This window comes from Carettochelys insculpta, chromosome 6 (genome assembly GCF_033958435.1).
Source record: "Carettochelys insculpta isolate YL-2023 chromosome 6, ASM3395843v1, whole genome shotgun sequence".
Lineage (NCBI taxonomy): Eukaryota > Metazoa > Chordata > Testudines > Carettochelyidae > Carettochelys > Carettochelys insculpta.
Genome location: NC_134142.1, coordinates 45,447,286 through 45,461,046, shown reverse-complemented (window position 1 = coordinate 45,461,046; position 13,761 = coordinate 45,447,286). Strand labels below are relative to the sequence as shown.

Genomic DNA, 13,761 nt, shown 5'->3' with positions numbered 1-13,761 from the left:
TGTTAATTTAGCCTTTTATGTATGCAATAATCAGATTTGCCTGGTAGGTTTTAAACGTGAAAATACAGGCACCCTCATAAGTATCTTTTACCTCTAAGTATTGAGGTCACTTGTAATGACTTGCTAGTTCTGCCTTAGATTAATAGCTGAGGAGAAGGGGAGGGATAGCTCCATGGTTTGAGCATTGGCACGTTAAACCCAGGGTTCTGAGCTCAATCCTTGAAGAAGCCATTTAGGGATCTGGGGCAAATAGATTTACTTTTAATAGAAAAAAAAAAAAAGAGGGCAGTGCTTAGTCCTGCCAAGAGGACAGGAGACTGGGTTGATGACCTCTCAAGGACCCTTCCAGTTCAGTGAGATGTGTTACCTCTGAATTTGTAATATTACCTAAAAAATTAGATTATTGCAAATACTGTGTTAAAATTTAGTCACCAAAACAATTGGCAAGTATTTAAGCATGACCAGAATATATGAACTGACAATAAATAATAGATAAAAGGGAAAATCTTTTCCATAACTTTTAATGGTGGAACAAGAATGGCACTATTCAAAATGCAGCCACTCTGCAAATTTAAGACCAATTGTACCTAACCAGAAGAGGTGTTTCAGAGATGCAGAAACAAAGTCGGCCTCGTGGTCTTTGTTCCTTCAGCCCCAGCTCTATAAACTTATTATAGAAGTGTGCCTTCTGTAGGGTGGGCTTGCTTCCACCATCTCTGTGCAAGACTGCAACGTACCTAGATTGTGTCACATTTCAAGGATGCACATATATGATACACCCCAATGCCTATACCAAATCTTGTATGCAGCTAACCTGTTGTTGTCATAGCTGTATTGGTCCCAGGATATGAGAGAGGCAAAGATGGGTGAGTGAAAGTGTTTCATAGGACCCATTTCTGCTAGTGAAGAGCTCTGTGTAAGCTCAAAAGCTTGTCTGTTATCACCAGCAGAAGTTGGTCCAATAAATAGTATTAACTCAGCTACCTTCTCTCTATTCAAAACTCTGTATGCTTTATTTAATATGAACATTATGAGTAGCCAGTTCTATACAAAGGTCATCAGAAACATTCCGATTGCTCACAGAAAAATAGAGGTGTATAATGTCGTAAGTAACAGTGAGCACCCACAATTGCAGTTGCACTAATTCAAAAACACAAAACCTACAAATGTGGAAGCAAAGAAATATTAGAACATATGAATGGGTTGGCATTGCAAATCATGGATACGCATGTTTGGAGGTACTTTAAAAAATATATCACTAATCTAAACACGTACACACTCACACACACATGGAAATTCAGAATTAAGGCAGCAAATCCAGAATATCCTGTTCTGGTCTGTTCTGTACTGGTGTTTATATTATACTGCACTCGTCACCATAGTATCTGAGCGTCTCCAAGTAGTGCATTAAATAATGTGACTACAATCTGCCACGTGTTTGTTCTCTCATCCTGTTCCCAAGATTAGAAGTGTGTTCAGTTAAGCATTTGGCTTTGGATTGTTTTATATAATATATACCAATAGATGAGTGTGGATATATTATTTGAAGAAAGCAAAGGGCAAAGAAATGTGCCTAGTACTTAGAACAGTAAGTGGTGTGGTTTATGATCGTCCTCTGTCCTGTGTGCAGTTAGCCTCTTTGAGAAAGCTTTATCTCCTGCACAGGCAAGCTTGATTCGATAGCCTAAAGGAAGACACTGTAGGGAGCAAAGGACAGTCTGATGAGCTTGCAGGAATTTGTTGAGGAGAAGCGTTGCAGCTTTCTGGACTAGTTGGAATTTCTAGTGCTGAAGCGGTCACGTACAAATATATTGCAATGTGGTAGCCAGGCATAGTTAATGGTAGTTTTCTAGGATGGGTTGGAATCTTGTAGCCAAGTGGAGATGGCAGAAAGCATTACTAGCAAAATTGCTTGCGTGTGAAAATTCGGTGTCAGTAAGGAATCCAGATACACACCTGAATTCTGGACTGGATTTACAAGTTGTGGCTGTGTACCTTCAAACAAAGAAGACTAAACAATGGTTTGCAAACTCTTCAGATGCTTTTCTCTGCCTGTCAGCATCACCTGCATCTTGGTCAGATTCAACTTCTGTCTGATGTTCTTTACCCACAAGTGATCATTTCCAAGTAAGGGATCATCTTGGCAGTAGTTGTGTGTGGTGAAATATAGTTAGAGAAGTATCTTATCTCCATATTGCTGGCACCTGAGTCCCTTATTTCACCATTTCACCTAGTGGCTGCGTTTGGATGTTGATAAGAACCCAAGAGAGTGTTGGTCTTAGTGGAAGTCTCTGAGTGAGGATGGAGGGATAGCTCAGTGGTTTGAACATGGCCCTGCTAAACCCAGGATTGTAAATTTAATCCCTGAGGAGGTCATTTAGGGATTGGGGCAAATACATGTCAGGAATGGTGCTTGGCCCTGCCAAGAGGCTAGGGGACTGGACTAGATGACCTCCTGATGTCCCTTCCAGTTTTAGGAGATGTATATCTCCATTTATTTATTTATTTATTTATTTATTCAGTAGTGAAGGTGCGTTTTCTCATGATGACTTACTATATGCCCCCCACTAGGAAGGAATTAAATCATTTTTAATGCATTACACTGGACCCCAAGGCCCCTCTGTTGACCGTATTGAACACCAGCTCTGACAGCCACCACTGGTCCTGGGGCAAGTGGGAGTGGGGCCTGACTCCATGCCCTGGAAGGGGCAGGGCTAAGTGTAGAATGAGTGGGGCTTATGGCAGTCAGCCCTGCCCACACCCCCCCATACTCTCTCAGAGCTGAACTTCTGTAACTTTTCAAAGGGATCCAGAGCTCCTGCCACAGCCAAAGTAGCAGTGGCATGGGCTGGAGCTTAGGGCCCCTTTGAAACACTGGACCTGGGGGCAACGTCCCCCTCCCCACCCCCCATCAGCAGGCCTGGAATTGAATGCTTCAGGGATGTCCAGAAGCATGAGACTGGAGATTGGCCCTAAATCCACTGACAGCAGACCATCCTCCACTGCAACTAAAATAGTTTTGGTTCAATACCCTGACCTGAATTCAGTCACTTCATTTAGGTAAGCTTGAAAATGGCCATTGACTAACTCCATTATGAGCATCTCAGGAACAGAAGGTTTGACTCTGAAGAGCGGTTGACTAGAACCTATGCACCCACCGTACTGGTTTTTCTTCTTCAGTGTTCATCAGACTATTAATGTGATCTTAACTCATATACTTGTAGAGGAAACTGTACAATAATAGACTACAGTGCTCACCCTGTGCCAGAGGAGTCCATTTTAATGGCTGTTTAATAGCAGCCAGACTTTGAATTAAACGTGTTGACATCTAATTAATCCAAACTTGATCATTTTATCCACCGTCTTTTCCAGCAAAAATAGCTCTGGTGCGTGTGCCTTGTAGGATTCAGAGTTTCAGGCCTAAAGAAATCTGACACTAAGTTATCAGAGAGACTTACTCGTTTTGGGATACTACTCTGTCGCGCCTCACGTCCTACTTTGACTAATTATTGGTCATATTATTGAGACATTGGTTATCTCAAGGGAATCAGGACTCTCTTTACAAAGTTCAAAATGGAAAAATGTTACCAAGACTGAAGAATGAGATTTCAGGACTCATGAAGGGAGCCAAATACAACAACCAATAGGACAAAGGTAATGCATTATTGTAACAATAGGGCTAGATAGTTGGCCGTGAAACAGCAGTGCTAAAGTGCCCTAAAGCTGCCCAGTATGCGCAGTTGAGGAGTCCCCAAATCTTGTTGGTTTTGTTTTATGTTCTTTGTATTCTGTTAACACAACAGGGTTCCAGACATAGATCAGGACCCTTTTGTGCAGGGCATTCTGCAAACAAATAGGGAGGGTAACAGACATATGCTTGGTGAGTTGGGAAGGGGCATTACCAGAGCACTGCTGCACTTCAGTGTTCCCAGCCAATATAGGAACCTTTCAGAGACAGTTTTAGCTGATGTAAGTCAGAACCATCATGCTTCTGCTGTAACATCAAGGGCTGAATAATCCTCAGCACTGTAAGTGGTTGAGAAGTGCATAGGTGGCATACAACTGCCTTTAATACAGGCCTCTACCTACCTGGTCACAGTTCCGACAAGTCCTTCCTCTGAAGCCATCGCATCCAAGACCAGCCAGGTAGGTGTATGTGCAACAGCAATCTAAGAGGCAGATCAATAAGCATATGTGCAGCCGCAGCCCAAGAGGCAGAAAACTTTGAACTTGTTTTGTCCTCAAACATTTGTATTGAAAAGAATTGTTCTTCAGCTTCCACCTCCCATATATCAAGGAGCTGTAAAATCAAAATGGTTTATTTTGAGTTCATTTTCCTCCAAAATTATAAAAAATGAGTATTTTATTCAATAGATACATAATATTTAGCAAGGATGAGCAAGTGCCATTGAGTCAGGAGACAAGGTCTTAGGTGGTCAAGCCTAGCCGTCAGAGTGGAAGAAAAGCCAAGTGGTCAGTGTCCAAAAGCCAAAGCCAAGAGGCTCGTAGGAATCAACACCAGGAGCTGGGGCCAAGAGTCAGAGATGAAGTTAAAGGTTGACTGCCAGAGTTGAAGTCAAGAGTCAGAGCCAATTGTTGGGTCAGAATTAAAGGAGTCAAGGAAGGTACGGGCAGAAGTAGTTCTCAGGTAGGAGCAAGGCTGGGCCAGAATGGGAATTAGTCTGTGTGCAGAGCAGATCCTGGGCTGGAGCCATGAGAAGCAAACCAAAAATAGAGCTTACAGAGAGGTGAGCACAGGGACTCCATGGGTGTCTGCAGTGGACAACCAGCAAGCTATTGCTGCTTCTGTGCTTAGGAGCTGACCTGCTAGCTTTTTCATCAGTCAGGAAGTGTGATCCCTCAGGCAATCTAGGTGGCTTGTGAGTGTGTCAGGAGTACTGAGCAGGCACAGCTGCAGGGCCTTACTCCTGATGCATGGTCCTAAAGAGAAGAGGTTTTAATAAAACACATAGGCTGTGGCCACACTTGGCCAAACCTTCAAAATGGCCATGCTAATGGCCAAATCGAAGAACACTAATGAGGCACTGAATTGAATATTCAGCGCTTCATTAGCATCTGCACACTTCTGGCCACGGTGCTTCGAAAACATTGCTTTCAAATGCACGCGGCTCGGCGCAGCTACACAAGGGTCCTTTTCGAAAGGACTCAGATGAGAGGAATAAGGGAATTTTGAAATGCGCGGGGTCCTTTTGAAAAGCACCGCGACCAGCGGCGTGTGAATGCTAGTGAGGCGCTGAATATTCAGTTCAGCGCCTCATTAGTATTCTTCGATTTGGCCATTAGCATGGCCATTTCAAAGGTTTGGCCAAGTGTGGCCACAGCCATATAGACTAAAAGTTTGTGATCACATTCATCTGAAAGAAGCAGGCAATGAAAATAACTTACATTTACACACAATAGAGCCTTAATCTAGAAGGAGTTTAGATTGCCTTGTGGTGTATAGCATGTGTCACAATCACTTTATCTATGTCACCTCTGCAGTGAAACAGGTAACTATGAACATTGTACACAGTATCACTCAGGGCCAATATTTTCAAAGGCCCTGTCTAAAATTAGGCTCCTATGTCAATATTCAGGTATGTAAATAAATGGCTTGATTTTCATGAGTTCTGAAAAGCACATCCACTCTCATTTAAGATTATGGGGGAGGCTGGATATTTAGCACTTTCTGAAGTCAGATCGCTGGTTTAGGGATCTAAATGTTGAGATCAAGTATGTCTACAGAGCCATTAAAAACCCACAGCTGGCCTATGCCAGTGAAGGGGCTGTTTATTTGCAGAATGGATATCAAGGCTGGGGCTGGAGCCTGGGTTAGAGCCAAATGTCTACACCGTTAGCCTGAACCCCATGAACCCAAGTCACCTGTTACATGCCAGCTACAGGTGTCTAACTGCCCTGTACAAATAGGTTGAGGGGCTTAAATTTGGGCTCCCACTTTTGAAAATCTTGGCCAAGGCATATAAAAATGAGCAATAACATCCTCAATTTGCAGCTTTTAGCATTACTTCCAAACGCTGTCGTCTGCTTTTCTCTGGTAGGGCTCCATAGTTTCCCACTAAAATAAATCATCAGTCAATACATTTTATATGCAGCTACTAATATGATTTCATTTTTAATGCCTCTATTCAGTGGCTTTGTCATGTCCTTTCATGAATTATGTATGTTTTCAAACTGTCTTGATTTCATCAAATAGGTGCTTCGTGCCATTTTCAAGCAACCTCAGGTGCTAGGTGTAATGGCAGACCAACATTCTAACCTCTAACTTTTAGATTCCTATCAATTCATCCATATTTTACTTATGCATCTATATTACATTTTGATTTGTATGTGATTTCCTATACAGCTTGATCGCAGGGAGAGGGGGTGTTTTCTGTATAAATATCCTTGCAAAAGGAAAGAAAAATAATATACAGGTTGCACCTCCCTGGTCTGGCAACCTCTGGATCTCGGCTGTACCAGAGGAGGGATTTTACCTGAGTGAGGACATCAGTGCTCTCTGGTTCCCCTTCACACCATCCACTGCCAGCCCAGGCCACTGGGCTCCACTTTGAGTCCAGCAGGGCTCTCAGCCACTGGCCCTCCTGCCACCAGCTGGGCTAGAGCTTCCCAGCTCCAACCAGGCTCCCAGCCCTGGCTCCTTTCCCAGCTTCGGATGAGGTTCCCTTCCCAGCTCTGGCCACCACCAACTTCCCAGCCCTCAGTGGCACAGTGCTAGCACAACCAGTGCCAGCTTCTTGGCCTTCACAAGCCTGGCTACAGTTGCCCAGCCCTGACTGGCATTCCCAACTGTGGGGTCATAGCTGTCTGCTGCTCCCAGCCACCAGGGCTCTCTGGTCCCAGATTTTATAACTACAACCTATACCACTCCACACTAGCACCCTGCATGCAAAGTTTGACTGGAATGTCGGGTTCAGTCTGCATTTCAGATCAGAAAACAGGAAAATACACTTTGTAGAATGGTTGATTAATTGATATGGTAACTGCTTTCATCAGATTCTAGTATACATGCTGTCGTCCTGAGGTACTCTAAATTATCTGCTCATTGTAGCATTTTTGTTTCTACTGCCTTTGTTGTAAATGTGCTCCCTGAATTTCTTCTACATTTGATCCCGTTTCACCCGCAGGCAAGTGATAGAATGAAGGAAAATAGAAATGGAGCAGACCTACCATCTAGTCCAGTACCTGGTCAGTGAAGGGATGTTCCCTACTCACCATTTGAAACAGGAGTACATCAAAGCACACTATGGAACATGACTGCAGGGTTCACATGGCCAGTTGAGATTCAGCAAGCTAGGACACTGTAGGTTCATGCCCTGGCATGTAAATACCATGAGGCGAGGAGCTATAGCTATGGAATTGGCACAGTGATTGCCCTCTGATAATGATAATTAGCATATTTCTGCCTGATGTAGATAAACTTACTGGAAGTGGGTCTTACCCACAAAAGCTCATCACCTAATTAATACATTTGTTAGTCTTTGAGGTGCTACAAAACTGCTTGTTATTAATTTAAGAACAACTTATCCTTACAAAAATATTAGTGCTTTATTCATGCCAAATACCAGGAAGGGATTTGAGATTTCTGGCACTGAAAAGTTGACTGAGGTTGTGTGGAATTGGGCTAGCCTGTGCAAAATGTATTTCAGAAAAACACATTAGTTTCATGAATTTATTTTAGTCAGTTGCACTTTTATTCTCTTTGGACTATATTTTGATAGCCTTACCCACACTGAGTAGTACCTTGCTTCACAAGTAATCCCACTGAAGCCAGTGGGGCAACTTATGTTGTTCAAAATGTTCTATCCCTCTGTTTTATTCTACTCACTTATTTCAATATTTAATGACAAAACAGCTGAATCTTCCATTGCACAATCCATAATTCATGGTGATTAATTCAAAGTCTTGTAAATCACACATCCATCTTTATCATACAACATGTTGAAAAAGTAGGCTTATGTGTGGCACAGATTTTATTTATAAAGAATTAATTTGGGGATGGATTCCATTTTTCTATGAGATTTTTGTTTTCTTTTGAATTTTTTAAATCTTCTATACACTTGAAATGATGCTTTTAAAATAATAAGTAGCTTTTATTTTCAAAGTTCATTGAAATTAATATAGAAAGATTTTCCAGCTTAATGGTATGTCTCTACATTTCTGGGCTTCCTGTTCTGTTACATAATAAAGATCTTGTTCCAGAACTAGTTTATATTGCTATATGTGTAACCCTCACGTAACTCAAATTTTTGCGCAAGCTGAGGGGGAGATGGGAACCAGGCAGCAGCTACCCTGGGCTTGCAGGAGCTGGGAAATGTGGCTGGTCAGTTCCCTGGCTCCCAGACAGGTGGGGAGCCAGGAACCAGGGGACAGCCTGCTCCCTTCTCCCCGCCCCTTGCGGGACCTGGGAAACTAACCAGCCACATTTCCAGGTCCCATGAGCAGCAGGGAAACTGGAACCAAGCTGGTCAGTTTCCCGGGTCCTGCAAGTGGCGGGGAGCTGGGAACCAGGCAGCAGCTGGCTCCTGGCTCCCCTCCCCTTGCAGAGCCAGGAAACTGACCAGGGCAGCATCCTTGGTCAGTTTCCTGGCTCTAGCCAGTGGAGTGGGGGAGCTGGGAACTAGGGGCAGCCTACCTCCCCACTGCCTTCCGCTCCTTGGAGCCAGGAAACTCACCAGCGCTGCTGCCCTGGTCAGTTTCCAAGCTCTGCAAGCAAAAGGGAATTGGGAGCCAGGCTGCCCCTTGGTTCCCAGCTTCCTGCTGCTTGTGGGACCTGGGAAACTGACCAGCCTGCCAGGACTTGTCAGTTTCCTGGCTACTTCTCCCTGCTTTCCTCCAGCCACACAGCTGTCAGCCTGACAGTGGCGCCGCTGGGGGCAGGCAGGGAGAAGGGGCTCTTAGACTGCCTAGCTGCCCATAGCTGTGGGGAGCTAGGCAGGCTGACAGCCTCAGAGTGATCTCAAGTTGTGCTTAAGTCACGTTAAAGCGAGTTACACACAACTTGAAGCCCCATATTTTGAGGGTTTACTGTATCAGTGTCATTGAAGTGTGGTATTCTTACAATTCAAACTCCAAGCTTATATTGTGAGCCAATAATATAAATTTATATATTTTGTTTTCCCAGTTTACACAATTCTCTGTCACAAGAAGTGAGTCTTAAGGATCAGTTTAACTGTACTCTAAGTACATACGAAGATGCACTGAAAAGCAGAGAGGATATTGTAGCCATCATGTATCGCCAAAATGAGCAGCTAGCTACCCAGCTGCAGCAAGCAATGACAGAACGAACAAACCTGGAATTGAAGCTTCAGCAAGCTTTAGAAGCTTCACAAGCGGCCAACGAGAAAGTGCAAACGTAAGTCAGTTGTTTTTACGTGTGGATGAAACAGAATCAGATTTTATGCCTCCTGATGTTTAAAGTGTGGTTGTAGTCACAAAGTGACTGTTTAAAAGTGCCTTCTTCTTATTTAGTGAAAAAACTAAGTTTTTACAGTGTTTACTGCCTTAGCGCTCTATGACTAACCCCCTTCCCCTAACTGCACATTAAAGAGTGGGGATTGTTGTCTAGCTTGTAAAATGTGTGCCCCAGGGGTGCGACCTGGAACCATGGTACCACAACCCTGGTTCACCATCCAGGACTTCCTCCCACACAGTGATGCTGTGACAAGTGGTAGTCTGCTCCCAGTCCTTCGCTCACACAGAACTTTACTCAGGCAAGCACACACATAGCTTCAGTTACATGAATGTTTCTGCTCAACCATTCATGAACTAATAATAGAGAGACTCCTGTTAGCTCTCATCCTCCCCTCCCCACCAGTTCCACAGCCTAGAACCTCAGAGCTGTACTGTCTTATGATGATCAAATGCCTAACCCATGCAAGTTTATTTCTTGAAGGTAGTCCTCACTGCACAGTTATTTAAAATAACAGCTGTTATTCGAAATAACTTTCCTAGCATCTACGCAAAGCAAAGGCTATTTTGACATCGTTTCAAAATAGTGGCCATCTTAACTCCAAATTGGTAAACTTCATGTCACAAGGAACAGCACCTATTTTAAAATAGCTACTTCGAAATGGGTGCCCTTAAGACAAGGAATAGAGTGCATCCAATTGCTCTGTTTTGAAGTAGGCTCTGCTGTGTGTAGATGCCGTATTTTGAAATAGCTAAGTGCCAAAATTTTTGGGAATAAGGGGCCTCCGGAAGGAGGACTTCCTTCCGGAAAACCCCCCCGGGGGCCACGCTTCTACATGGCATTTTGGAGTCCGGAAGAAAGGTCTTCCGGACTCCAAATCATGTGATGTTATGCTAATGAGGCATGGGGAATTTGCATCCATGCCTCATTAGCATCTTTCGCTCCCTGTATTAGCGTGCCACTTCCAAAGGAAGTGGCCTGTGTCGAAACAGCCAATGTGTTTTTGAAATAAGCTCTGTCAGAATAGCTGTTCCAGAATAGCTTATTTCAGAATAAGGCTGCTGCATAAGTATATCCTCAGTCTGCCCCTCCCTCGATAGCTGTGTTTACACTACGGAATTCTGTCGACAGAAGTTACTGTCAACAGATATTTTCCGACAGAACCTCTGTCTACAGAACACATCCACACCACGCTGCCCAGCCCTCTGTTGACAGAACAGCCAACCAGAAGCTCTGCAAAAAGGGCTGGCTGGTGAACCACAGGCCCTCTGTGTTGACAGAGGGCCTCCTGGAGCATCGACACTGTTTTATTTTGTTGACAGATTCTTTCTGCAGAGGCACTGTGCCTCATACTTTCAAGACGGAACTGTGCCGGGAAGGAAGGTTGTGGTCTGTCAACAGATTCTAGACAGAATGCATTTATAGTGTGGATGTTCCATAGTTTTGTCGACAGAAGACCTCTTCTGTTGACAAAACTTTGTGGTGTATACACAGCTGATGTGGAGAGAACAGTGCACCAGCCCCTTGTTCCTGAGCAGGCTCCCCAGGCACTCAACCAAACCACACTGTTTTAGATAAAATTTGTAAACCAGATTTATTAGATTAGATTTTAAGGGATTTTAAGTAGTAATATACAGATCAAAATAGATCACTGTACAAAATAAAACAGGAACGGTGTAAGTTTTCTAAATTTAGGATTTGAATAGAGGACAGGATTTGAGTCAAGCAGTGTTTCACCCTGTTAGATAAAACAAACAGTCTGCCAAGCTTCCATACACAGGCAGGCTGCCTTCTTTCCTTCCTGAGACCCCAAGTCTAATCGGTATTCCTAAGGTGTTTCCAAGTGTTGCGTTGTTAGTGGGGGCCCATGCTGCTGTCACTTTCCCATTTATAGTTCCTGCCATATCCAGGGAATGTCTTGTTTTAAGCCAAGGCCTCCAGCATAGTCTGTGGAAAAATACAGATACTAAAATGGAATCCAGTGTTATCTGATCTAGTCACATGCCCGTGCATGCTTTAATGAGTGACAGCAGCCATTATTTGTATACTGACTGAAGCATCCACAGGTGAGGATAAGCCTTTCCCATGCCCCATTGTCTTTGTTGCAGGCCATTCAACTTGAAAAGGCCATTCACAGTGTGCTGGCTAGATTGGATATGTAAATCTTTGGGGGGGGTTATCAGGAGCAAGCATATTTGAAATAGTCAAAGTCAGAGTCAGAAATGTATAGTCAATATTCACTACTGCAGATACAAAAATAATGCATGCATCATATTCAGCAAATTATAACTTTTTCATTGACACCTCACATGACATTTTATACAACATGCGTCATAATTATATCATAATCCTATCACTGATGAATATGGGGATAGAGTGTTAACTCCTTTGAGAGCTAAGGAGAGACTTTCTGCAGCAGCTGTGTACCAGGTCAGCATGGGGTCACTGACCAAATCGTCCCTATGAGATAAAAAGAGAGGGGAACTATATAGGTCCACACCAGTGCAGGAAAAGCTCTCTCTTACCTGGATTGGGAAGAGCAGCATTCACTGTCCACCCATGGAAGTGGTGAAATACTAGGTTTTGTCAGGATTCTCTGTGGACACTGCAATGGTTGCTCGTTTCTTGGGAAATTGGGAATAAATTTTTCCTTCTCTATCAGACTGGGGATATTCAGATTCCCGACAATGGACTGAATTGGGGCTTATTTGGGGCAAAATGGGAATGGGAATTATGCTGTGATGTCATCTCACTATGTAGCTGTAGGACAGATGTCCACTGTAGGCACTCCACTGAGAAGAGATCAGAGATACAGAAATCAGATAAAGTGGATTAGTGAAGGTATTAAAGGAGGTATGTTTAAAGGAGCATAAATTGCAGGTTGGCAGAGAGAATTTCAGGAGTGTTGTTCCTGGTACAGTGGGATGCCAACCCATCTCTTTTATAGCCCTGTGTAATCTACATTTGAAAGCGGGACGTGATGATGTCCTGGCAGTGGGTTCACTGGGAACCAGAATGGGTAAGGGGAAGGCTTGGCAGAAGCCCCTTGGGTATATATGACTTCTCCTGTACGCTTTATCTGCCAGGAATACCCAGACATGTAAGAACAAAGTTGTGGCCTAACTGAACCACATATTTTGTCTTCTGTCCTTCCAGGGACTAGAAGCTAGGTTCTGAGTTCTTGGTTCTAGTTCCTCAACATAACTCTCCTCCATCTGTAGCATCTTTATGATGCACAAACAGGAAAGGTGAACACAACTTGACTTTCAGATCCCACGTGACTGCACAATGATTGCTTATGTCCATTCAACATAGCTGTGTGTGTGCTTGCCACATGTACTAGTGCCAGAAGATTTTCTTTTAGTAGCACCTGTAGGCCCCTAGAGTCATGAGCCACACTATAAAGGGCACCTCTGCCCCCTTCCACCCTCAGTTCCTTCTTGCTGGAAAATTCTGGTGGTGGGGAAGGAAGGAGGGTGGTATGTTGAATGGGTATGAAAAATAGATTTGCTGGATAGGGGTTGATATTTCATATCAATTTTTGATAATTTAATATAAACTATGTATATTATTTAGTGTCATTTAGTGTCAATGCTATGCTCTTTGCTATACAGAACTTGGAGGACTCATGGTCCATGTCCTGACATCTATTAAGCCTTCCCTAATATCATTTGAAAACTGTCACATTACTGGTTTTTATCTTGCTATTTGTAAATGTGGAATTTATAGGCCAGTATTTGTCCCGGTCCCTTGAAACCAGAACGGCTATGATAGAAGCACAGACACAACTTGAGCTCTAGTGGTGCCAATGCACTGCCATAATGAAAAGAATTTGTTCAATTTAACTTGCTTAACTACTTGGGAAAATTTCTGTCCAGTGAGTTTCATTATTGCTAAAATCTGTCCTCTGGCAAAATTAAACAGTTGGTTGAAGTCGTTTGATGACAATAGCATACCCTTTTTATCAGTGCGTCTTCCCAGCACCCAGTTATCCACCCCCATCTTATAATTCAACCTTCAAACAGATTAAGCAGCTGAGTTTGTGGAAAGTGTGTTTACTTTGAGCTAAGAACCCTTGTGTGACACTATAGAGATTCCACTGACACCTCTGGGAGAACTATACAGACAGTTCCTGCTCATCAGCAGGGAAACCAGGCTGAGAATTCACAATTTCTTTGTAACCTCAACTGCTTCGTTCAAATCTGTGTTTGGCAATTAGGCAGGAACTGGTTTGTTAGCTTTACTTTTTTATGATATAGGATGTTCTGCATTTCAAAAAGAAATTGGAAAGGATTTTTGCTATATTCGTATTTAATTTTTAGCATTATCCT

General features: G+C 43.3%; 1 protein-coding gene across 3 annotated transcripts in view; it reads left to right on the top strand.

Moving 5' to 3' along the window:
* Positions 1-13,761, top strand: part of MIPOL1 (mirror-image polydactyly 1) — a 300,707-nt gene that overhangs the window by 243,607 nt on the left and 43,339 nt on the right. For all 3 annotated transcript variants that reach the window (XM_074998812.1, XM_074998811.1, XM_074998813.1), the window contains one exon: positions 9,143-9,373. In XM_074998812.1, coding sequence (XP_074854913.1) covers positions 9,143-9,373 — 231 coding nt within the window. The remainder of the gene's footprint in view (positions 1-9,142; positions 9,374-13,761) is intronic.